This window comes from Diabrotica virgifera, chromosome 9, assembly GCF_917563875.1.
Source record: "Diabrotica virgifera virgifera chromosome 9, PGI_DIABVI_V3a".
In the NCBI taxonomy this organism is placed as follows: Eukaryota; Metazoa; Arthropoda; class Insecta; order Coleoptera; family Chrysomelidae; genus Diabrotica; species Diabrotica virgifera.
The window spans coordinates 95,961,480-95,986,488 of record NC_065451.1 but is presented as its reverse complement, the minus strand read 5'-3'; the positions used below and the strand labels follow the sequence as shown (position 1 = coordinate 95,986,488).

Sequence of the window (25,009 nt, the reverse complement as noted above, 5' to 3'; positions counted from 1 at the left end):
TTATCAACTAAATCAAATTTACGATCTTTTCGATGTACATCGTATTCATCAGTAAATAATTCATTACTGGATACTTCCTCAGTTAAACCTCAGTTTCACTTATAGCAATTATATCAAATTCAGAAACACTAACAGCAGCCAAAAAAGTCTTCAATTTACTGTTCAATCCACGCACATTTTGATAGTAGCATAATAAATCTTCTTTACAAGTTGAAAAGCTGTTGGGATTGTTCAGTTTAAATTTTGGACTATTCTTAGCACACCATTAATATACTTTATTCGGAAGTTTTGTTGGCCGTCCGAATTTTTTACAATAAGTTCCTCTTTTAATTTCTTATAATGAGTAATTTGACGCGGAGTGCGATCACTCGCAACAGAAACATTTTTATAATTTCCATTCCTAAGAACTTTTGAATTGCGAATTAATTTTAATACTTGATTTTCATCGCGTAAAACTACTTTGATCGGTCGAGTTCTTCCATCAGAAAATCTACCAACCCTAAATAGCCTTATATTTGAAATATCAAATTGCGGATCTAAGAGGTTAATAATTTTATTAACCTCCAGCTTATCATCAGCAACTTCACCCTGTTGACTGTGATCTGGAACTCCAAAGATGACCAAATTTTGCTTGCGTCTATTTCTGTCGTTAAGTTCCTCGATGACTTCTTCTAAATCCACATGCTGTGCACTAGGTTGTATTTTCACATTTTCAGCTTTCAACTCTTGAATATCATTTTGAAGTGATATAATTAATTTTTTCAAATCGCTTATTTGATTGCCAATTACTCTACAACTTGAACAAGACCAATTATATCCTTTATCAGGATCACTCAGGACACGGAGTTCCTCAGATGTTATGTTAACACAAGCATGTCGATAATGTCTATTGCAGACCGAACATTGAATCATTAAGTTGGTTTTAAACGATTTATTACAACACATACAAATTTTTGAAGGCATGTTGTAATAAAAATAAAACAATAAATGAAAAAAGAGTAATACACTAGCACGCCACTGGAACCAGCGAAAAAATCCAAGCTGATTCTGTATATAAACAGTAGTTCTTTTTTTGGTGATTATGTTTTAATTACACGACCGACGCAAAAAATTGTTTCACTAAATTGTCGATTAATAGTCTTTGATGGCAATAATTCAAATAAAACTTTAAATAAGTAAATACCTTATTTCCAGCAAAAATCAATTAAAAAGCACGGGAGCACCAATTTAACGTGTGTACACTTCTAATGCTAAACTACTACCTATTCTTTAGATTATAAAACGCAGTGTTAAACTCATTTCAAAAAATGTGTTTTAAAGTCCCTTTCTAAGTTCCTTGTTGAACTATATATTTGCTCTTTTGATGACACCATTCCTTATATTGGCAGTGCATCAAAGCCTTGTTCAAATCACCGTCTAGGTATTCCTTATTTGAAGTTGCTCAACAATAATGTGATCATTTTCTGGGGTAAGAATTTTGTATTCTCCGACACTACTTTTACTTTTATCTAGCACGTGTTATGATATTACTCAAACTCCTTGAAACAAAACCTGAAATATAACAGACATTATCATCCACATAATCAGTCAAACACTAATTTGAGCAATTTAGAAAATTTAGGTTGTTAATAGCATCTTCCGATTTTTGTTCAGCAGTCTGGTATCAATCTTCTACATTTTCAGTATTTGTGGGTTTGCCACTACTACAAAACAGTATTGAAGTTGCATCAAGGTTGGTCACGTCACCTGTATTCCCAGCATTTATTTCAGAGTGAACTATTAATCTTTTATATGCTCCTTCAAATTGTCTTGCGGTAGGGTCGTTGCTGAACCCTCCACGACTCCTCACAGCAGCAAAAATAATTCTAAATGGTCCTGAGAAATTTTATACGTTAGAATATATTGTAATTATTTTTTACCAAATGAGTATCATATAGACTTTTCAGACTCTCTATAAAAACAACAAAACCTAGAAATCCAGTTTTTCTTCTAGTTTCTAGAATATTAACTAACCCACAGGATAGATGGATTGTATATTCTTTAAGAACATCTAAATAACTGATAAACTGTTCTTTTGTTTTAGGAGATAATGGTTTTCTGTATAAATATCTGCAAATCAATTTTTTGAATTAACTAATTCGAATACATCGTTAAAATATTGACTGAATTTGGCTGTTGCCTCGGCACCTCTAAATTCGCATAATTTTAAATCTTGACAAAAATTTAGTAGCGCATCAACTCCACTTTTACTTAAAGTTTGAGCAGCAATTTTAACTTCCATTTTCTCCTTCGTCCAAATGACGTGACGCTTTCGCAATTTTGTCGCAACATGTAAGCCTTGATTATACTGGACACTGACCAGCTTGTTGATATAAGACCAATTAATTTGGTTCTTATCAAGATCTTCTAATATTTTTTGGGATCCTAAGCAGTTACGAACTTATTTGGTCGTATGACATGTATCTAGAAATATTAAAACATTTACTTTTGTACTGAATGACTAAAGTAACTTTTCAAAGAAGAGATTCTAATATCAGATCCTAAATATGTTGCCATTTTTAAATTAGTTGGAGCCCCATCGAATGTTATGGAGGTAACTAGTACTCCAGTATCATGTACCAATTCCAAACATTTCCGGACTAATGCAGCTTTTTCAGATCCATCAATACCAGCTAACAAAAAATATCCTACAGGTATCTTCCACGAACTATTTAAGGTAACTAGCATAAATACAAGCACTTCCTTAGCTTGTGAAAGTTCATCGCTATCAAAACTAGTACCAATATCCACAAAACCACAAAAATTTTTCCCTGTCCAATTAACTTGCCTTCGAATCGACATTAGTATGATACAATTGATCCAAAAGATGGCATAACCCAGACATCCAAAGTGAAAGATATCCTCCAACACCAAATTGTTCTATACGGTCCATATAATGTTCAGAAAAAAGTCACACTATTTTGAGCGTCGGGTTTGGGGATGAGAGGTGGAAGAAATCGGTAAATTCGTAGTTTTTTACGGTTTTCGTCAATATTTCTAAAACTATGCGGTTTAGTATGAACAACATTCTATACAAAAATGTTCAACATTAAATTTGAAATAAAAAAGGCCCTATGCATAATCCTTCTAAAATGGACGGTTCTAATGTTACGGGGGTAGTATAGTATAATTGGTCCAAAAAAAGGCCTAACCCAGTCATCCAAAGTAAAAGTTTTCCTCCAACAAATTGTTCTATATGTCCCACATATTGTTCAGTAAAAAGTTACACCATTTTGAGCGTCCGGTTTGGAGGGGGAGATGGGGAAAAGTCGGTAAATTAGTAGTTTTTTTACGTTTTTCGTCAATATTTCTAAAACTACGCTTTAGCGTAAACAATGTTCTATACAAAAATGTTCTACATAAAATTTAAAACAAAAAACATAATATAATAAAATACATTATTGTTATAAAATCAACGGTTCCAGAGTTACGGAGGGTGAAAAGTGGAGGTTTTTGATACTATTTATATTTTTTGGGCAATTGATGATGATTTTGGGTGGTGAGGTTGACGTTTCTTCAAGGGCTTATCACTAACATACCATCGGCCACTGAAATAGCAAATTTTATTTACAAAACACAATCCTGTTAAAGAAAATTTCTTTCACCAGTAGTAATATTACAAATTGCCCAAAAAATATAAAAAGTATCGAAAACCTCCACTTTTCACCCTCCGTAACTCTGGAACCATTGATTTTATAACAATTATATAGGACCTTTTTTGTTTTAAATTCTATGTAGAACATTTTTGTATAGAACATTGTTTACGCTAAAGCATAGTTTTAGAAATATTGACGAAAAACGTAAAAAACTACGAAATGCTCAAAATGGTGTGACTTTTCTGAACATTATATGGACCATATACAACAATTTGGTGTTGCGAGGATAACTTTCACTTTGGATGTCTGGGTTTGGGTCTAGTTATACCATACTAGATTTCATCAAATACCAGGTTACACACTATATTTTTATTTTGTTTTTTCATTAGCTTTTGCACTTAATGTCTTTAATGCCTCCTGTGTAAATCCTGGAGTCCCGTTTATTGATTTTGACAATGTTGTAGGGTGAGGTAGTGATTTATTCAATGTTTTTCTCACAAACTTCTACGCCCTTATTGAGTAGAAACGTAGAGTAAGAGCAAAAAACCTAAGTGCTGGTGAATATTTTTGATTCTGCCCGTTCTGCATTCTCTCAAGAAGACCATTAACAGATTCTGGCAAGGAGGTCTGAAATAAATATAATTAATTAATAATGTAATTATGTTTAAAAATATAGACAGTTATGTAGTTAGTTAGTATTGGATAGCCATACAATATTATAAATAATACTCACTTTGAGGTTTCACAATTTTCTTGCAAGCATGATTTTTGTTTCAACAACTTCTTTGAAGATGTAACCCTAGATTTCAACCTCAGCCTCCGTACTGATTGCTGCAAGGTTTATATCTTCCTTATTTGACACACAACAGTGTTTTTAAAACGTGGAATTTTTTTTTCTTGTTATGGGTGTAGAAAAATCACTGCTAGACATTTCCTCAACTGAATTATTTTTCCTGAAAATAATTACAAAATAAAGTATAATAATGAATATTAATAAAGAAAAAATTTTTATAACTAACATTTTCTTTGACGATATATTCGGAAAGTTGTTTTTTTTTTGTACTGTGGAGCTAGGAATATCATTGTTAGCTTGAACTTGCTCAGTTTCAGAAGTTGACATTGTGCTAAAAGATTTTTCAGGTGAAATGTCTGATGCACTGATGGTATTAGATATGTCGGATACAGTTACGGTATTTGATGAATCAGATTGGTGATCTTCTACTTCAATTTTTTTTCTAAAAAGACAAAAAAACAATGCCTTAATATTAATAGATCATTATTATTATCAATGAAAATTCACATATAAAGTAGAGAATAATTTAATGAATAATAATATATTTACAACTTTCCTCTTAAGCGGACGACCTTTAGGATCAATGTCAATCTCAAAATTCTCAACTGAAGCTGTATCAAATGATGAATTAGTTGAAGCTTGTCTATCAAGTATTATCTTAGAGCCTAAAATATGCATTACATATATTATATACAATTTAAACGTTCATAATGATTTTACATATAATAATACAAAAATGTATATCCTCAATATACCTTTTTGTCGATGAAGGACCTCGAGAATTCACATTGTATTTAAAATTAAGATGTGATTCATTGTGTACTGATGTATCTACAAATAATCTCTTACTTCGAATTTCTTATCTGAAAAGCAGTATGTATTACTTTTGTTTATTAAAGTTTTGCAATATGGATATGAAATTTTAAATTCAACTTATTACTTTTATATTGATATAATTATGTTTACTTTAACACTAATTCTGAATCAACTTCAGAAACAGGCATAGCACCATTTCTCAAAAAAATTTTGCCGCTTGGTTTACTTTCAAAATCTCCTAATAACATGGTATAACTAGACCCAAACCCAGACATCCAAAGTGAAAGTTATCCTTCAACACTAAATTGTTCTATATGGTCCACATATTGTTCAGTAAAAAGTTACACCATTTTGAGCGTCGGGTAAAATCATTCTAAAACGAACGGTTCCAAAGTTACGGAGGTAGTATAGTATAATTGGTCCAAAAACGGCATAACCCCGTCCTCCAAAATAAAAATTTTTCTCCAACACCAAATTGTTCTATATGGTCCACATATTGTTCAGTAAAAAGTTATACCATTTTGATCGTCGGATTTGGGGAGAGGGGGCGGGGAGAAGTCAATAAATTAGTAGTTTTTACGTTTCTCGTCAATATTTCTAAACCTAACCGGTTTAGCGTGAACAATATTCTATAATACAAAAATGTTCTACATTAAATTTGAAACGAAAATTTAATTAAACAAGTAGCACAGAAAACGACAATCCATATCCTTCTCAGACCACTAGATTGACAACAGGTGGAGGCTCCGGTTACTACCCCCGTGACATTAAAAAATTATAAGCCATACGAGTGCCGAGACGAACATTAAGATGAGAGAATTTTAAATAATTCACGTCCCATCTGCTCAGCGTGGTAAAGTTCCAACGAGAAAGCTTCCGTACTCCACAAAAGAGTAAATGAATTAAATATGTATAAACATTTTCAATTTCTTTGCAACCCGAAAATGGAGCAGCATTATACACTAGTTAAATCGGAGAGTGCAGGAAGAGTCTATACCGGTTTCGGGAATTTTCCCCTCATCAGTAGTCCCATATCCTCTTCTCTCAAATTCAACCAGGTACCTCGCTTTGTGCCTATCCGGATTGCAAAGAAAGAAATGCCATGGATATCGTAGAGACATCTACCAAGAAACAAATATGTCTCTACGATATGTCTTTCTTTGCAATCCGGATAGGCACAAATCGAGGTACCTGGTTGAATTGGAGAGAAGAGAATATGGGACTGCTGATGAGGGGAAAAATCCCCGAAACCGGTATAGACCCTTCCTGCACTCTCCTATTCAACTAGAGTATAATGCTGCTTCATTTTCGGTTGCCAATAAATTGAAAATGTTTATACATTTTTAAAATTTTATTGTTGGAAATAGATGCATGCGACATTGTCCATAGAAAGTTCAGAGTGGGATTCTCCGTACTGTAACAAAAAAGAAGAACTTCTGTTGGAGTGAAAGTAAAGAGGACGATAAACTCCAACACAAGTAAGGAAAAAAGAACTTAACTAACTGTAAGCTAATGGAACAATAATGAGAAGATAGTGAGGTGGCTTCTCCGTTGAAGAAGCTGAAGTAGGAAAATACTACTTGTGTAGTGGTACTTGTATGGGGATAATGATAAGATGATGAAGTTGAGGAAAGGGGAAGTAAAAGAAATAGAAGTAGAAGTCTGAAGAGACATAGGCAAACTGAATAGAGTTGGCTAGCAAGAGATGCAAGAGAACAACTTGACACTCAAGGATGGATACGGCTCGTTTGCATGTCTGTCGAAGAACAGTAGCTCAAAGTAGATAATGATGACTAGAAAAGGTAAATATTAAGATAAGAATAATGTACTGAAAATGTATAGAGATGAATAAGTGCTAAAGAAGAACCAATTAAATAAAATTAACAAATCATGGGCGCCAAGAAAATGATCTTCGATCACTCTCCTAGGTATCTTACACTGCTGTCAAATATTAAATATAATAAATATATAAGTAAATGTAAATAAAAAGGAAATAAGAATAAATGATATGCAAAATAAATAAACATTTATTAAAAATAACTGCCAGATTTCTGACAATCTCTGAATTAAACAATGCATATAACGTGACTCTAACATGACAAAAGTTATCGTTAAACATGATAAATCATATAACAACAGTCCTGTTATATGTATGTACAAAAGATATACCTATTACTTATACATAGGGTACAACTCACATGGGATTTCTACCAAATGGTTATAGTACGCTTGCTACGTACCACTAAATTGAAACCGACAAAGATGAACATAATACAAATAAATAGGCATAAGCCTGACTACGAGAAAATACTATAATGAATTAATCAAAATTAATGAATAAAAGTTATAGAAATTCTGTATCGAGCATCGAAACAAAACGGACTTGTTGGCTCTCCGTGTTTACAAAGAGTTTTTCAGTGCTGCAAATAAATTTATTAATAAACAATTGAAATAGATAAGACACATCATTTCCGCACCGTCGAGGTGAATGAGAGTGTCTTGTTTCGCGTGTTATTAATAAAATCGAAAGCGATAAAATACCAATTAGTGATAAAGTGATCAGTCAATGAAATGAAAAAAATTACCAGATTTTCGACAGTCTGAGTAAGTAGTTAATTTTTATTTGCTAATTATTTTTGTTAAATCATTTAAAATTTCTCAATAGAGATTCCATATAAAACTGTGCTCGTGACTCAGTATAAAATGGAAATTCAAGTAGAAACACAATAAAATGTTTCCACAACCAGATTTATACCAATCGCAAAATGAAGCGATATCATTACAGCAGGATAATGTGCTGTTTCAAGAAAACTATCAACGTTCACAAACTGAACAAATGCTATTTAGCAGTTGGAAATTATCTGAGGCCGAGAAGAACAAGGCCTTGGAAGCAACTCATCAACTACAAAACCAGCTAATTAACATGCAAAAAATGTTTGATGAATTAAATGAAAAATATACACTGCTCGAGAAAAAACTGTCTAACAATATCGATAAACAGACGGTTGAGTATCATACAGACGAAGATGATCTTGCACAGGAAACAGAGTGGATTCGTGCGAAAAACAAGAAAAAGAGGAAAATGGACACTTCCCTAACACCACCACGAGAAGAATATAACAACACAAAAAGTCCTGAAAAACCTAAAATAATTGAGAAACCCCCACCGATTATAGTAGAAGGGGAGAACAACTTTAACGATCTTCATGCTATGGTACTTAGCTATCAAAATGCTCAAATAAAAGTCATCAACGACAAAACTATAAAAATTAATGTACAAAAAGAGGAAGATTTTAAACTGCTTACCGCAGCATTAAATGATAAGAAATATTCTTGGCATTCCTATGAAAACAAGCAAAATAGGCCCATTAAAGTAATGGCCACAGGATTACATCATTCTGTAAAGCCTAATAATATTGTCCAAGAAATGAGGAGACGAGGCTATAAGCTCATCGAAGCTACACCCAAGCTAAAGTATAATACTAGACAACCTCTTAATATGTTCATGTTATCATTCAGACACGATGAAAATATCGATAAAATATTCGGAATTTCTGATATATTACAAGTTAGAGCAGATTTTGCCGTTAAGAAAATCCAGACTCATGCCTCAATGCAAAAAATGCCAAGCTTTTGGTCATACGCAAAAATATTGCGCAAAGCAACCACGATGTGTTAAATGTACCGGAAAGCACCTGACTATCGATTGTGATAAACCTGTTGTAATGTTAAGATGACATCTGGCAACAGTGTCTATGGACGGTTGTCAGCGGTCACGGGGCATGGCATCGCCCTTGGACGGGAGGGGGGTTCGATGTTCGATGTGGAACAATAACAATGTTTATAACCTTGCTTATTCAATAAAGTTCTTTATTAACAATCTGGTAATCACTAATTACTACATGGTGTCAGGTGAAAAACATCAGAAACATAAAGAGGAAGGAATAGTGTTTTTGTGAACACAGGAAAAATAAAAACCACTTTGAGGTTAAGCTTTAAAGAAAAAAGGCCACGTGTAAAATAAAAGAACAAGAACATTTTTAGCAAATAACTTTTAGCAACTAACTAGTAGTAGTGAAAATAAGTAAGGTATTATGGCTTTTTTTAAACCACCAAATAACCTAAAATTCGATGAGGACATAGCAAAAAACTTTGAACAGTTCCATAATAGTTTCAAGTATTACATGAAGGCATCGGGATACGAAAAGAAAGATGACGAGACAAAAATAGCTATATTTTTAAACATAGCGGGAGAGGAGGCGCAGGTTGTATTTGAAACTTTCGAACTAGAGGATGATAAGAAAAAAATATATAAAGAAGTAATTCAAGCCTTTGAGAATCACTGCGCTCCTGTTAAAAATGAAACTTATGACAGATACAAGTTCTTCAACAGGCTACAAGGAGATAATGAAGACTTTGAACATTTTCTCACGGATATTAAAACTTTGGTAAAGCCGTGCAATTTTGGTACTCTTGAAAACAGCCTGTTGAAGGACAAGATTGTAATTGGAATTAAAAATAATGAGCTGCAAAAAAGACTATTAAGAACACCAAATTTGGATTTAAAAACAGCAGTAGAATATTGCAGGGCTGCAGAAATGAGTAAGAAACAGTTAAAAGCACTTAATAATGAGAAAGCAATAGATGCAGTAATGAAGAAGGACTTCAGGAGAGAAAACAAGTTAAGAAATAAAAGTCAAGCAGTAGCAGTACAGAAGAAATGTCAATTTTGTGGCAGGATGCATAAGCCCAGAGAATGCCCAGCTTATGGGAAGATATGTGTTGTGTGCAAAAAGCAAAATCATTTTGCTAATGTCTGCAAATTTGGTCAGAGGAAAGTGCATGAACTTCGGGAAGTGGAAAGTGATAGTGGTAGTGATATAGGTGACTACTTACAAATTGACTGTATAGAAGTAGATTCTGTAGAAAAACATGAAGATAAATGCTGGATAGAGAGGGTAAGTGTGCATGATGTTGACATACCTTTTAAGCTAGATACCGGCAGTGAGGTTTCTATATTGCCACATAAATATTTTTTAAAAATTGATGAAAGTAAAACCACTTTAGTAGATACTGATACTGTTCTAGTAGTGTATGATGGCAACAAAATAAGACCTCTTGGGACAGCAGTTTTGGACTGTAACGTTAAAGATAAGAAAACAGAAATTAAATTCATTATAGTTCAACAAAACAACACTGTACCTATTTTGGGCCTAAGGGATTGTGTTAGTTTAAACTTGATAAAAAGGGTAGATACCATATTCACAAGCAAAGAAAAGCTAGAAAACCTTTTTGCTAAAGATAAAGTAGTATTTGAGGGACTAGGTAACATAGGTAGCTATAGTATAAAGTTAAAAGAAGGAACAGAGCCAGTAGTTAAGCCTCAGAGAAGAATTCCTAAGTCTATAAAACCTAAATTAAAAAAGGCTCTTGACAAGTTAGAAAAGGAGAGCATTATACAAAAAGTGCAGGGACCTATTGAGTGGTGCCATAATTTAGTTATTGTGGAGAAACCTAATGGTAGTTTATGGTTATGCCTTGATCCACAGTATCTAAATCAGGGCATCATAAGGGAGAGGTGTTTAATACCCTCTGCGGAGGAAATTTTTAGTAGATTGGCAGGAAAAAAATACTTTTCAGTCCTGGACATGAAGGATGGGTTTCTTCAAGTAGTGTTAGATGAAGATAGCAGTAAAATGTGTTGCTTTAGTACACCTCATGGTGTTTACAGATATTTACGAATGCCTTTCGGGTTGTCATCAGCTCCTGAGGTAATGCAGAATTTGAACTTTAATATTTTTGGGGACATAAATGGGATTGAAATTTATTTTGATGACCTAATAATTGCAGCAAATAGTATACAGGAACATGATATAATTTTTAAAAATGTCATTGATAGAGCTAAAAAGCATAATGTTAAATTTAATAAAAATAAATTGCAATACAGGGTAAACCAAGTAAAATTTTTATGAGTCATAATTTCTGTTTTTGGGATTAAATGTGATCCTGATCATGTAGAAAGTATATTAAAATTAGAAACACCCAAAAATGTAAAAACTTTGCAATCTTTTCTGGGAATGTGCAATTATTTAAGCAAATTCATACCACATTTTACTGAAAGTACAGCTCCTCTTCGAGAGCTTATTAAAAAAGAAAATATGTGGAATTGGGGTAACAAGCAAGACAAAGCTTTTCTAGAATTAAAAAATAAATTAAGTAAAGCGCCTACTTTAAAAATATTTAACAAGGACCAGCCCATAATTTTACAAACGGACAGTTCTAAAGAAGGGGTGGGTGCTTGCCTCTTACAAGAGGGGCAACCAGTATCTTTTTATTCTAAAAGTCTTACAGATGCTCAGGTAAGATGGGCTCCTATTAAAAAGGAGTTGTATGCAGTTTGTTCTGGTGTTGAAAAATACCATCAATTCATTTATGGTTATAAAGTAACTATACAAACTGATCACAAGCCCCTAATTTCGATTGCAAAAAAGGACATAAATAAGGTAAGTTCTAGGTTGCAAAGAATGCTATTAAAATTATTAAAATATGACTTGACTTTTGAATATGTTCCGGGGCCAAAAATGTTTATGGCAGATTTTCTCTCAAGAAATTTTTTAAAAAACACAGCTTGTGAAGATAAAACCTTGTTAGAAGTAGTCCACTGTATGAGTGTTGACTCACACATTAGTGATAATCGCTTAGCTCAAATAAAGTTAGAAACAGCCAAGGACAAAAATCTTAAAACATTTCTAGACTGGTACAGTGTTGGTTTTCCTAAAAATAATACAAATATAGAGAGTCATGAACTTAAAAACCTATATAAACTAAGAGATAACATTACGATCCAACATGGTATTCTTTATTTAGGTTTAAAAGTAATAGTCCCAAAAAGCTTAAGAAGGGAAATGCTAGACATCATACACACTGGCCATTATGGCATTAACAAATCTAAAAATAGAGCACGATCTGTACTATATTGGCCGGGCATGAGTAATGATATTGTTAAGGTGGTACAAAGTTGTTCCATTTGTGAAAAATTTAACATATCAAATTCAAAGGAACCTTTAATACCCCATCAAGTCCCAGACCTGCCCTTCAATAAAGTAGGGGTTGATTTATTTCAATTTGGCAATAAAGACTATTTAGTCCTAGTAGATTATTATAGCAGATGGCTAGAAATAAAGGAATTACGAAACAAAACTTCAGAAAGTGTAATTAGTGTTTTAAAAGAAATTTTTTCACTGTTCGGAATACCATCTGTTATGATATCTGACAATATGCCATTTAGTAGTTATAGGCTTAAGGTATTTGCTAAGGAGTGGGGGATAAATATAATAACATCAAGTCCAATGTATCCTAAATCCAATGGGTTAGCGGAAAAGGGAGTGGGTATAGCCAAGAGACTGATGAAGAAATGTGCTGAAAATAATGAAGATGTAAACTTGGCTTTACTCGCTTATCGTAACACACCTATCACGGGTATGAATTATTCACCTTCCCAAATGCTAATGTCACGTGTGTTGCGCGATAAATTACCATGTAACACAAAGCTTCTAAAGCCTAAACTTTGTACAAATGTCAGTAAGCAAATACTAGCGTCTAAAGCTAATTCTAAACTAAGTTATGATCAGACTGCAATTTCTAGAAAAAAATTTGAAACAGGCAACAATGTCTTAGTTCAAGACGGTAGATCTAAGTTATGGTCGCCTGCCAAAATTGTTCAACCTTGTCAGGTTCCTAGGTCTTATGTAATACAAAAGTCTGATGGTCGGTTTTTGAGAAGAAACACTTTTCAGTTAAGAAAATCGCACAATGATGTTGTAGTTAATCCTAAGTGTGATGTTCCTCTTTTAGAAGGTGTGGTATTATAATATCACCCTGTACAAAATATGTTTAAAACTCATTCAAAGTCATTAATCCATGTAGTATCTGTTCTTGTATCAATAACCGCAAGTAACATTGAATTGTCATGTTTTGTTATTATTTAAATGTGTATATAAACATTAACTCGGTGGAGAAAGATTATTGTACTCAGTATTTAATTAATGTAAGGTAGGTCGCTACTGATATATATAAACAGATTGTTATGGTTAGTCATTGATGGAGTTGAGTGTAAATAATATAATGTATTTGAACTAAGAAGAGAGTTTTAATTAATTACGACCTAGAAGACAGTAACATCACACTATTTATTACATGGCGCTCCTGTAAATTAATTGGGAGAATCTTCTGAAAATGGGCGACAAAAATTGGAAACGGAGACGGCGAAGATGGACCAGGACGAAGATGCAGAGAACCCAGGGAACAAAGACAAAGTGATAAAATGTAAGTAAGAATGTCTATCTTTATTAAAAATGCTTCCCTCGTTTTATATTATTATTGAACATTGAATATTTATCTTTGCTGATTTTTGAATAATTTATGAAGTATCTATTTTTTTTATCTATGAATTTTGAAATATGAAGTGATTTTTGAATTGAATATTTTTATCAAAGTTTATTATATATGCTATTATTGAATTTTTATTGAATTTTGAATTTTTATTGAATTTATTTGAAAAATCTCTATCCGATTTCGATTTTTAGTCCGGTTATTTTTGAATATTTTATGGAATCTCGAATTTTTTTTCAAAAATTTCTATTGAATTTTGAGATATAAACTTATTTTGAATATTTTTATCTAACTTTTGCATATGCTATTTTTGAATTTTATTGAATTGTTGTCGAATACGTACACTATTATTGAATTTTTATTAGCCAGTTGTTTTTATTATTGATATTTATTGATTCTATAGATACATTTTCATCGATTTTGTGTTAAATTTTGTATGAGATGAACCTGAATTAATATTTTTTTGAGTGATAAATGATATTTTTTTAATGAATAATGATTAGTGATGACATACGTTGATATAAGAGCTTTAAGACAAACATTGCTATAAGCAAGAGATATATTTTTAACGAACCGACCTGAAGAGTCGAGATAAAGAATCTGGAGGACTATATAGATAAGAAGAAGAACTAACAATATTATAAGCTAAATATTATGAGGCAACTAGAGACAATAAGAAACCCACTGCTCTTGTCAAATTAGGAAGGTACTAAGTGATTTATAGAAGCTTGAAAGCTTATTAGAGACCCACTCTGTGTTTTGAAGGGTACCTATTTTATTCATGATTATTCGTGAATAAACAACGGCCTCAAAGCAAGGGATTGAGGTTGTGATATTTTTAGAAGAATTTGAACCGCATAAAATACCTATTTCGTGTTTTGAGTTAACTATACCACCTCGCAATGGTGCGTACAGATCAGGGCGAAAATTCGGGTTAATATTGGCGGAGAACTAAGACATCGGAGTGAAACCTCTTTTATTAAGGTAAAACGAAGGTATCGGAGCTAGTATATGAAGTGATGATTATGATGTTATATGAAATGATATATGAGATAAATGATATATGATTGTTATATGAAATATGTATATGAAGATGAATTATGTACACTGTAGAAGTGTTATTATGTGGAGAAAAATGAAGAAATGTATAGTTGTAGTACCAGACAAGAAGAATAGAAAAAAAAAGAGAATTTTTAGTAAAATATGTGGGAAAAATGAAAGAAGACACATAAAAATTGCAAGAAAAGAAGCAAAATTAAGAAGATACTAAGCAAATAAGTAGCTAATCATTGAAATATAAGAATTAAAGCTGTAAATTTTTTTCTCTAAAGTAATGTAAATTATAAATAACTTATTTTTAAATGTATATAATGAATTCAGGTTAAATTTTCGCGGAAAATGGAAGTATTTGAATTAAGGATAGACAATATCTTACAATAGTGTTAGTAGATAGTAAGCAAAGGGACACAAAAAGTGAAGTTCTTAGAGAGATTAAATCTTTATTATAGGTACAAGAGAGTTATTAGAAGTTTTTTAGAGACACATTAGAAGTTTTTTAGAGAGATTACATTTTTATTATAGGTACATTATTTTAAAGTTAGTAAGACATATATAAATAAATCAAAAGAAGACTGAAATAGGAATTATTAATAGAGTAAAGGATACATTTTTTTTACTTATTCGAGTAATATTAGCTTAGCTTAGGACTTTTAGGTAGATACGAGATTTTTAGTTAGGTATTCCCCCGCTTATATGAGATGCCTATAGGCACTAAAAGACTATTTAAAAGTAAGGATCAATTTCATTCACTGTGGACACTGTTTTGATGAAGTGAATTAGTGAACGAAAAAAAAAGGACGAAAAGACACGACGTGAAAGTACGTGAACTAGTAATAGGTTATAAAATACCAGTTTAGTATTAGAAAAAACCGGTTTAAAATAGGAAAAAGAATATACATGTTTAGGGAAAAATCGATTGATCTGAAACGTAACATGTTAGTTAGGATAGTTAGGAAATTTAATTTTTGAAAATAGTATTAGGTAACCATAAACATTTTTGTAAAAGGGAAAGAGGAGCATCACATTTTAAAAATATGTAATTTTAACAAAACGGGGAGGTGTGGTATTATAATATCACCCTGTACAAAATATGTTTAAAACTCATTCAAAGTCATTAATCCATGTAGTATCTGTTCTTGTATCAATAACCGCAAGTAACATTGAATTGTCATGTTTTGTTATTATTTAAATGTGTATATAAACATTAACTCGGTGGAGAAAGATTATTGTACTCAGTATTTAATTAATGTAAGGTAGGTCGCTACTGATATATGTAAACAGATTGTTATGGTTAGTCATTGATGGAGTTGAGTGTAAATAATATAATGTATTTGAACTAAGAAGAGAGTTTTAATTAATTACGACCTAGAAGACAGTAACATCACACTATTTATTACAAAGGTATACCCAGGCCAAGTTTGCCTGTTAGTAACATTCACAATAATATTGCTAAGACTGTTCAACCTAGCAATAATGAAACAGGATCTCCTCCTACAAATAAGTTTGGACGAACTATTAGAAAACCTGCCTATCTGAAGGACTATTGCACTTAAATTAAGTATTATATTTTTAGTTTTATATGTTTCTATATTTTTGGAAAAAGGGAGATGTTGTAATGTTAAGATGACATCTGGCAACAGTGTCTATGGACGGTTGTCAGCGGTCACGGGGCATGGCATCGCCCTTGGACGGGAGGGGGGTTCGATGTTCGATGTGGAACAATAACAATGTTTATAACCTTGCTTATTCAATAAAGTTCTTTATTAACAATCTGGTAATCACTAATTACTACAAAACCTAAAAATGCCCAACCAAAATGTGTCCACTGTGGAGAAAGTCATCCTGCAAACTACAGAGGATGCATGGTAGCAAAAGAAATGCAGAAGTTAAAAGACAATCGAAATAAGAGAACTACTATACCTAAACAACCGCAAAGGGTGCAGCAGCAGAATCCGATATACAAAACCAACGAAAACAAAAAAACCTACAGCCAAGCTGCTAGAGGTAATATAGAAACTGAAAGTACTAACCCAAAACACAGCTCTAACATTGAGAGCACTCTCCAACAAATACTGGAAACATTGACCAAAATGGATGAGCGCATTACTAGATTAGAATATAGCACCAAAGGAGCTATTCCTAAGAGTTTTAATGCCAGATAGTCTGAGGATAATGGAATGGAATGCAAATGGACTACTGCAGCATCAACAAGAACTGCAGACTGTCCTAGACATTGAAAAAATAGACATTTGTCTCATTTCTGAAACACACTTTACAAATGAAACCTACATTCATTTTAAAGGATTTAAAGTATACCATACCTTACATCCGGATAATACAGCCAGAGGTGGTAGTGCTATCATAATAAAAGAAGCAATTAGACATCATCAAGAAATATGCTACAAAACAGAAATGTTCCAAGCTACTTCAGTATGTGTTAAAACAAAATCTTTTGAGCTTATCGTTACCGCTGTCTACTCTCCACCAAAACATAACCTCAAAAAAGATCAATATCTAGAATTTTTGAATAGACATGGCAAAAGATTTATAATTGGTGGTGATTTTAATGCCAAGCACACCCATTGGGGTTCTAGGTTAATTACAACAAAGGGGAAGGAACTCTTGCAGGCAGTTAAGCAATTAAAATGTGAAACACTTTCAACAGGTAAACCGACTTATTGGCCTACTGATTCCAACAAAATTCCAGACCTGATTGATTTTTTTATAACTAGAAATATTTCTGTTAATTATATACATATTGAAGAAGCTTGGGACATGAACTCCGATCATTCACCCATCCTTCTCACAGTTAGTGATACTGTTATTCAAAGCCAGCCACCCCCTAAACTGACTAATAGGCTAACAGATTGGCGGAGTTTTCAGCTTCACTTAGAAGAAACAATCAATCTCAAAGTTTCACTAAAAACTAGATATGAACTTGATGAAGAAACGGAATGTTTTGTTAAACAAGTTCAACAAGCCGCTTGGAATAACTCACCTGAACTGATTCAGAGAGTTAAAGGTAATAATTACCCTAAAGAAATTAGAAAGCTGATCGAAGAGAAAAGAAAACTCAGAAGGATCTGGCAACGCTCTAGAGCTCCATCTGATAAAACAAAACTAAATAATGCTACACAACAGCTTAAAAGAGAAATTAAAAAAAAAATAAAAACGAATCAATTAGTAACTATCTAAGAGAATTGACAAATGATAGCACAACTGATTATTCCCTCTGGAGAGCCACTAAGAAATTAAAACGACCGATAATGCAAAATTCCCCACTAAGAAATACAGATGGAAGCTGGGCAAGAAGCAATTTAGAGAAGGCTAATAAATTTGCTGAATATCTCGAGGAGACATTTTAGCCAAATGAAGGTGATAACACACTGCAATGGGAAAATGTCACACAGGAAGAAGGTGAAATTAAACTAGTCACCCCAAAAGAAGTGGCCGACGAAATTAAATCAAACATCAATCCCAGGAAAGCACCTGGTTTTGACTTAATTACTGGGGAAATTTTAAAACAACTTCCTAGAAAAGCCATAGTAAAACTGACATATTTCATAAATGCCTCGTTCAGATTAAGATATATTCCCAAAATATGGAAAGTGGCTGAGGTCATAATGATCCTTAAACCTGGAAAACAACCAAATACAGTATCATCGTACAGACCGATTTCATTGCTACCCGTAATTTCAAAGCTGTACGAGAAGCTTTTGCTGAAAAGGTTGAAACCTCTCATAGATGCTAAGGCTCTAATTCCATCACACCAGAAGTCATTCAACTATCGACCAAGTCCATAGAATAACGGATATAATAGAGAGGTCGCTAGAAGGAAAGAAAGTTTGCTCCGCTGTCTTCCTCGACGTGGCGCAAGCTTTTGATAAGGTATGGCACGAAGGACTTAAGTACAAATTAAGCAGGATTTTGCCAAGACAATACACAGAATTATTGGAATCTTATATATCAGAGAGAGTTTTTAGGGTTAAGCAAGAAGAAGCCTACTCGGAACTAAAGGAAATCAATGCAGGGGTTGTAACAAAAATAAGAAAACTTCTGTTGGAGTGAAAGTAAAAAGAAAGATATACTCCAACAGAAGTAAGGAAAAAAGAACTAAATAACTAGATGTAAGCTATGGGACAAATATATGAGACATAATACGTAGAGATATAGATGTAAAGAAAAGGGTGAAGTGGCTTCTACGTTGAGAAGCCGCAGTAGGAAAAAATACTACTTTGCAGTAGTACTGAAGAAAGGGGGATTAGAAGGGATAGAAGTGGAAGTGGGAAGAGACAGAGGCAAACTAAATAGAGTTGGCTAGCTATAGATGCAAGAGAGCAACTTGACACTCAAGGATGGATACGGCTCATTTGCATGCCTGTAGAAGAACAGTAGCTCTATGTAGATAGTAATGATGACTAAAAGGTGAAATAATAAAATAAGAATAAGGTACTGAAAAGGAATGAAGATGAATAATTTTTAAAGACGAACAAGATAGATAAATCTAACAAATCATGGGCGCCATGAAAATGATCTTCGATCATTTTCCCAGGTATCTTATACTGCTGTCAAATATTAGATATATCAAACCTGTAATAATGAACATAAAGGAGTAATAAAATAATTGATATACAAAATAAGTAAATATTTATTAAAAATAACTACTAGATCTTTGACAATCTCTGAGTTACACAAAGTGCATATCATGTGACTCTAAAATGACATAAGTTATACAAAAAGTTATATTTGAGATAACTACAATAATGTTATCTATTACAAAATTATATAAATACCTCTTACATATAGGGTACAACTAACATGAGTCTTCTACCAAATGGTTATAGTACGCCTGCTACGTACAACTGAATTGAAAACGACGAAGATGAAAATAATGCAAATAAATATATATATAAATAGGCATGAGCCTAACTAAGGGAAAATACTAAATGAATTAAGCAAAGTTAAATATACAATGAATGAGTTATAGAAATGAAGTTAAGATAAATACCGAAACGATGACCAAAATTACCCGAGCAAATGCAATAAAATAAAGTAACGACGAATTAACCGAACAAATGAAATAAAGCGAATAAATAAGAAAATATTTGGGAAACAGGCAAGTAATATTACAAAAAATAAATATCAAACCAAGAATAAAATATAAAAACCTAATTTTCTAGGCTTATTACCTTGTGTACACAAGTAACTTACCAGAGCTACAATAGTTTGGGAACCAAATATTAATATTCAAATATGTCATATGTATACAAGTATGTCATATAAAAAAAAGTACGCTAAATCTGAAAAAGTAATTAATAAACATAATGTATCACATAAATGTCTGGAATATAAAAAACCCTAGTTACTCTTATCACCACACTAATTGTTCCCAAACGACTCCTAAAGAGGTTGCTGATGCATCCTCAGAAATGAGCATCAGGATGATGCAAAATCATGCCTCCTGTAGACCCAGGTGCGAAGACGAAAATTGAGCTGGAATGCTCCCCAAAGAAAACTTGTTCCCAAAAACATACTCCCAGTTTGACTTGGCGGTGGCTGCAATAAGGTCAAGGTGGCTTCCCTAGGTGGTCAAAGTGGGTACGACTTCACAGGAGGGTTAGCTTTCTTCCAAATGGCTAAAAACATATACTTCGTTTGATTTCTCATATAAACCGGTAAACAAAAGTAAAGAGAAGAAGAAATAATCGAGGAAAACTTTTTAGAAGCAATAACATAGAAAAAAAAACAACCATTAAAAATGGAACAAAAACTAATCTCAGGTAACCTTGAACTATTTTGAGTTTGAAAACATGAACAAATAATGATGAATGTGAAATTTGAATATGATTTATCTGAGGGAATATCTGTAAAAATATATAGAATTTATAAAAATATTGGATGTTCAATCGGTTTAAAACGTACAGAGAAATGGTAATTATTTCCAATATTAATTTGAGGACTTCAAAACGTTTGGTTATGTAAAACCAAAAACCCATTAATATAAAAGATCGAGATAAAGATAATATACAGATCGAAATAATCTACATCCTTCACCTAAGGGCTGGCTAAGAGAATTTAACAAGGAACCAAAAATTTCATATATTCAAGGTTAGCTAAAAACATTATTAGAAAAGACGATTTACCGGTTAATTTTTTATTCCTCTTCCACTGATGGTACTCCCATCCTTACTCCAGGAAACCCGTACTCCAGGAAACAAGTGGTGGTAACTTTTCACTATCCTTAGTTGAAATAAAAATTAATTTTGAAGAAATTAACCGCCATTCTATGGTACTAACTACCAACACCAACCTGTCAACCTCGCAGCCACCGGCCAAGTGTCTCTCATTCCTCCCACAGTCAGCGAGGAAAACGTCAAACTCTCACGGAACACGAATTAAATGACAAGGAACGGCTCAACAACTATGTTCCGTACAGTGTGACGTCACATGAGAAGTCCTTTACGAGAAAATTAAGAAATTGATTAAGCGATCAAGAGAAAATAATTTTTTTAAAAATAATTACAGCGCTAAAAATGATATTATAACGGGTGGACCGTTACAATCCCCTACTACTTGGGAAAATTTTTTTTTAACTTCAAAATATTAACAACTAAATTTACAATAGTCTAACAATCCACGTTGATTCGCAAGATTACCAATAAGCATAAACTAATGATCAAGGAAAAATAAATTACTCAAATTCATATCAAAAATGTTACTGTTACTCTCTGCTACCAAATATTAACATAATATTGCTTAAAAGCCAAACAAACCTAAATATTGCACTAAAGTTCATAATAATGCTAATTGTCGAATTGGGCACCAAACCAAAATTGAACTATCCATGGACATCAGATTTATAAAGGATATAACCAAGGACGGAACAACCAGGAAAGGTGTGAGCCAATTCGCACAATATCACAAGTAAATGTATCGAAAGTGAATAAAAAAAAATCAGTAACTAAATAAATAAAGAATTGAACACTTAATCCAAAATTGAACTAACAATGGACACCAGATTCATAATAGTATATCCAGAGAAGAACAATCAGGAAGATTTATGGATGTCTATTAAGCCAGATCATCCATTTCATAAGTCCATATTTGGAATAGTTTCATATTTTTTTGCTAATTTTTTGCTAATTTATTACCACAAAATCAAATTTTTTGCTCCACCCCTAACCGAGAAACAATGGTTGATGTAGCTTAATATTATGTCACATCATCGATAGCCATATCTCGCGAACCTAAAGAGCTAGAAAATCGTACGACGCGGCATATTTTTTTGCTAATTTATTGCTGTCGATCTGCATATGCAACATACCCCAAAACCACCCCTGCTTCCCTTACAGCTAAACAACACCCCCAAAAAACAACGAAAAATCTTGAAAAATGATTTTTGTGATATAGTTGACGGTTGATATTTAATTGCTAATTTTTTGCTGTCATTAGCCGTAAAAAAAATTTTTTGCTCCACCCCTAACCGAGAAACAATGGTTGATGTAGCTTAATATTATGTCACATCATCGATAGCCATATCTCGCGAACCTAAAGAGCTAGAAAATCGTACGACGCGGCATATTTTATTGCTAATTTATTGCTGTCGATCTGCATATGCAACATACCCCAAAACCACCCCTGCTTCCCTTACAGCTAAACAACACCCCCAAAAAACAACGAAAAATCTTGAAAAATGATTGTTGTGATATAGTTGACGGTTGATATTTAATTGCTAATTTTTTGCTGTCATTAGCCGTAAAAAACAAATTTTTTGCTCCCCCCCTAACCGAGAAACAATGGTTGATGTAGCTTAATATTATGTCACATCATCGATAGCCATATCTTACGAACCAAAAGAGCTAGAAAATTGTACGACGCTGCATATCGTTTTGCGAATTTATTGCTGTCGATCTGCATAGGCAACATACCCCAAAACGTCCCCTGCTACCCTTACATCTGAAGATCACTTTTAATAAATAATTAAAAATCCTAAATTTTTGCCGTCTTAAATCGTTTGCATTTTTCGTTTCTGTAAACTTCGTTTTTCTTGGATCAAAATACAGCTGTGGACTTAATCTTATAAATCGATGAAGTATTAGTTTTTTTTTTAATTCTTATTTATGACTATTTATATACTCAATCACACTAATGTACACTCAAAATGTCATTTAACCAAGAAAACTAAAATTTGGTAAACCCCCAATTTGTTGTGCTATGGAAGCTCACTCTTGTTTAGATAATACAGCCCAACAGCATTTTAATAAATTCATTTGGCAGCTGGAGATAAACGATTTTGTAATAATAAATCAAATTGAATGCATATAACTATTCTCTATTCAGGTGTTATATCTAACTTCAGTTGACTTATATTAAGCATTCATTTTTTATTATATATATCTACATTTTTTAAACATTATTTCAACTTATTGTTATAACAGAATAATCTATGCAACTGTAAAAATTTAGGTGGGAGAGCAGAAAAACATTTTCAGTGTACTCTCTTAAGAAATTATAAAATATACAAATGAATATATACGAGTAATAGACTATTAAAACTTGAGATTATTATTTGATTTCATATCACTTATTTTGAAATAATAAATTTATCATATCAGTATGTTGATAAATTTATGAACCTGAAGCTATTGTCGGATGTTGAAATACGTACTGAGAAAAAAAGTGGTGGTTTTGAGCTAAGTCGGATTTAGTTGAGACTGCTAAATGAGATTTAGCTGAGTCAACTGAATAAATTTATCTGAGCTGATTAAATGAGATTTAGTTGTGACAGGTAAATAATATTTATCTGAGATAAATATATTTTTTATTTTTGTTATAAACCTTGAATATACTTAAATAACACAATAATGATGTTTGAAGCTACGTCATGCGTCATATAAATTTATCGTCTTCAGTTGGTTTAGGTAATATTATTTTGGTGACACAGCTAAATCTCATTTAGTTGGTTCAGATAAATTTATTTAGCTGACACAGCTAAATCTCATTTAGCTGCCTCAACTAAAACTCATTTATCTGAAAACCACTACTTTTTCTCAGTGTATCAGTCTATAACTATATGATGATGAATTTGTCCTTTACGAGGAAGTAGTTTTATAAAATAATATTTAAAATATTTTTAAAAATAGTCATTAAAACCTAATTAACATTTTCAAGCTTACAAACCAGTCCATTTTGTTAAATGTGCATTTCCCACAATTATATTCATTTAGACTTTTTTAAAAACGTATAGTACTTTAAAGTTGTTAAATAAAATATTATTTTTTACAGTGATAGTGGACAAAAATGTTAGGCACCATTCACATTGAGGAATTGTCGGTAGAAGTAGATAAAGGAAATAGTCGGTAAGAGTAGGGAAGCGACGCAAAGCGAAGTCGGAAATAGTAAGTCTTTTCGCATCTTTTCGTGTCTATTCTCGTTTAAACAATATTTTCGTCTCTGTTTTTTTTTATCTCGAAACCATTTGATTAATCGATATAAATTTTGCAAATCCAATATTTTTTCTATACAAAAATCTTTACGATAAAAAAATCTGGAAAAATTCATGGTAATTTATAGTCAATGGAGGCACCTTCATGAATTTTTTCAGATTTTTTGGTGCACTGCAACGTCCCCTAAAAAATAATCTCGAAAAATCGAAAATTGAAAGTTGTCATAAGGGTGAATAACATATTTTACGGAGTTTCACAGATGGAATCTCATTTTTTTCGAGATAACCTATCGATGTAGGGGTTAGGAAGACCAAATTTTTAAATTTGGGAAATAACGTTCATCCTAATACATATATTTTTAATTAAAGGTTTTAAATAACTATAAAATTTATTTTTTACATTTGACATACATAAGCAATCTTGGAACAATAGAGGTGGTATTTTTGACACTTTTTGAGTTTGCTAATAAATCATCAACCATCATCCATCCAGAATTTCCCCGACGATATGCATATAGAATGTAATGTCCACATCTTTGTAAAGGATCAGAACATCTAGTGCCCGGTAAACCCCGGTACGATATTGCTCCTACCAAATACAATTCTTCTCCCTCGCAATTTTTTAGCTGAAGTTTGCGGTGTAATTGATTAAGTTTAATCAATCTATTGGTTTCGAAATCATTATACATCGCAAAAAGGAATATGTCACCTGAAATAATTTTAATTATTGTAATTAAAAAACTGCTATCAATAAATTGACAGTATGCTTCCTCTCGTGAGGTTACATTCGCATTTAATATTTTAAATTGAAAAAAAACTAAATTATTCAGTTGTACATGAATTACAACGTCTTAGTAAAATGCGAAGTAA

At 32.5% G+C, this 25,009-nt stretch overlaps 1 protein-coding gene and 1 long non-coding RNA gene across 2 annotated transcripts; one reads left to right on the top strand and one right to left on the bottom strand.

The window, feature by feature from the left end:
- Positions 1-11,619: 11,619 nt before the first annotated feature.
- On the top strand, positions 11,620-16,427 carry LOC126891858 (uncharacterized protein K02A2.6-like). The gene is made up of 2 exons (XM_050661186.1): positions 11,620-13,101; positions 16,096-16,427. The coding sequence occupies exons 1-2, from the start codon at positions 11,769-11,771 to the stop codon at positions 16,245-16,247; spliced, it is 1,485 nt and encodes a 494-aa protein (XP_050517143.1). The 5' UTR covers positions 11,620-11,768; the 3' UTR covers positions 16,248-16,427.
- Positions 16,428-19,324: 2,897 nt separating this feature from the next.
- LOC126891860 (uncharacterized) lies at positions 19,325-21,270 on the bottom strand. The gene is made up of 2 exons (XR_007700598.1): positions 20,838-21,270; positions 19,325-20,330 (listed from the first exon to the last, which is right to left on the bottom strand). It is a non-coding gene; the product is annotated as an uncharacterized LOC126891860 (long non-coding RNA).
- Between the last annotated feature and the right edge of the window lie 3,739 nt (positions 21,271-25,009).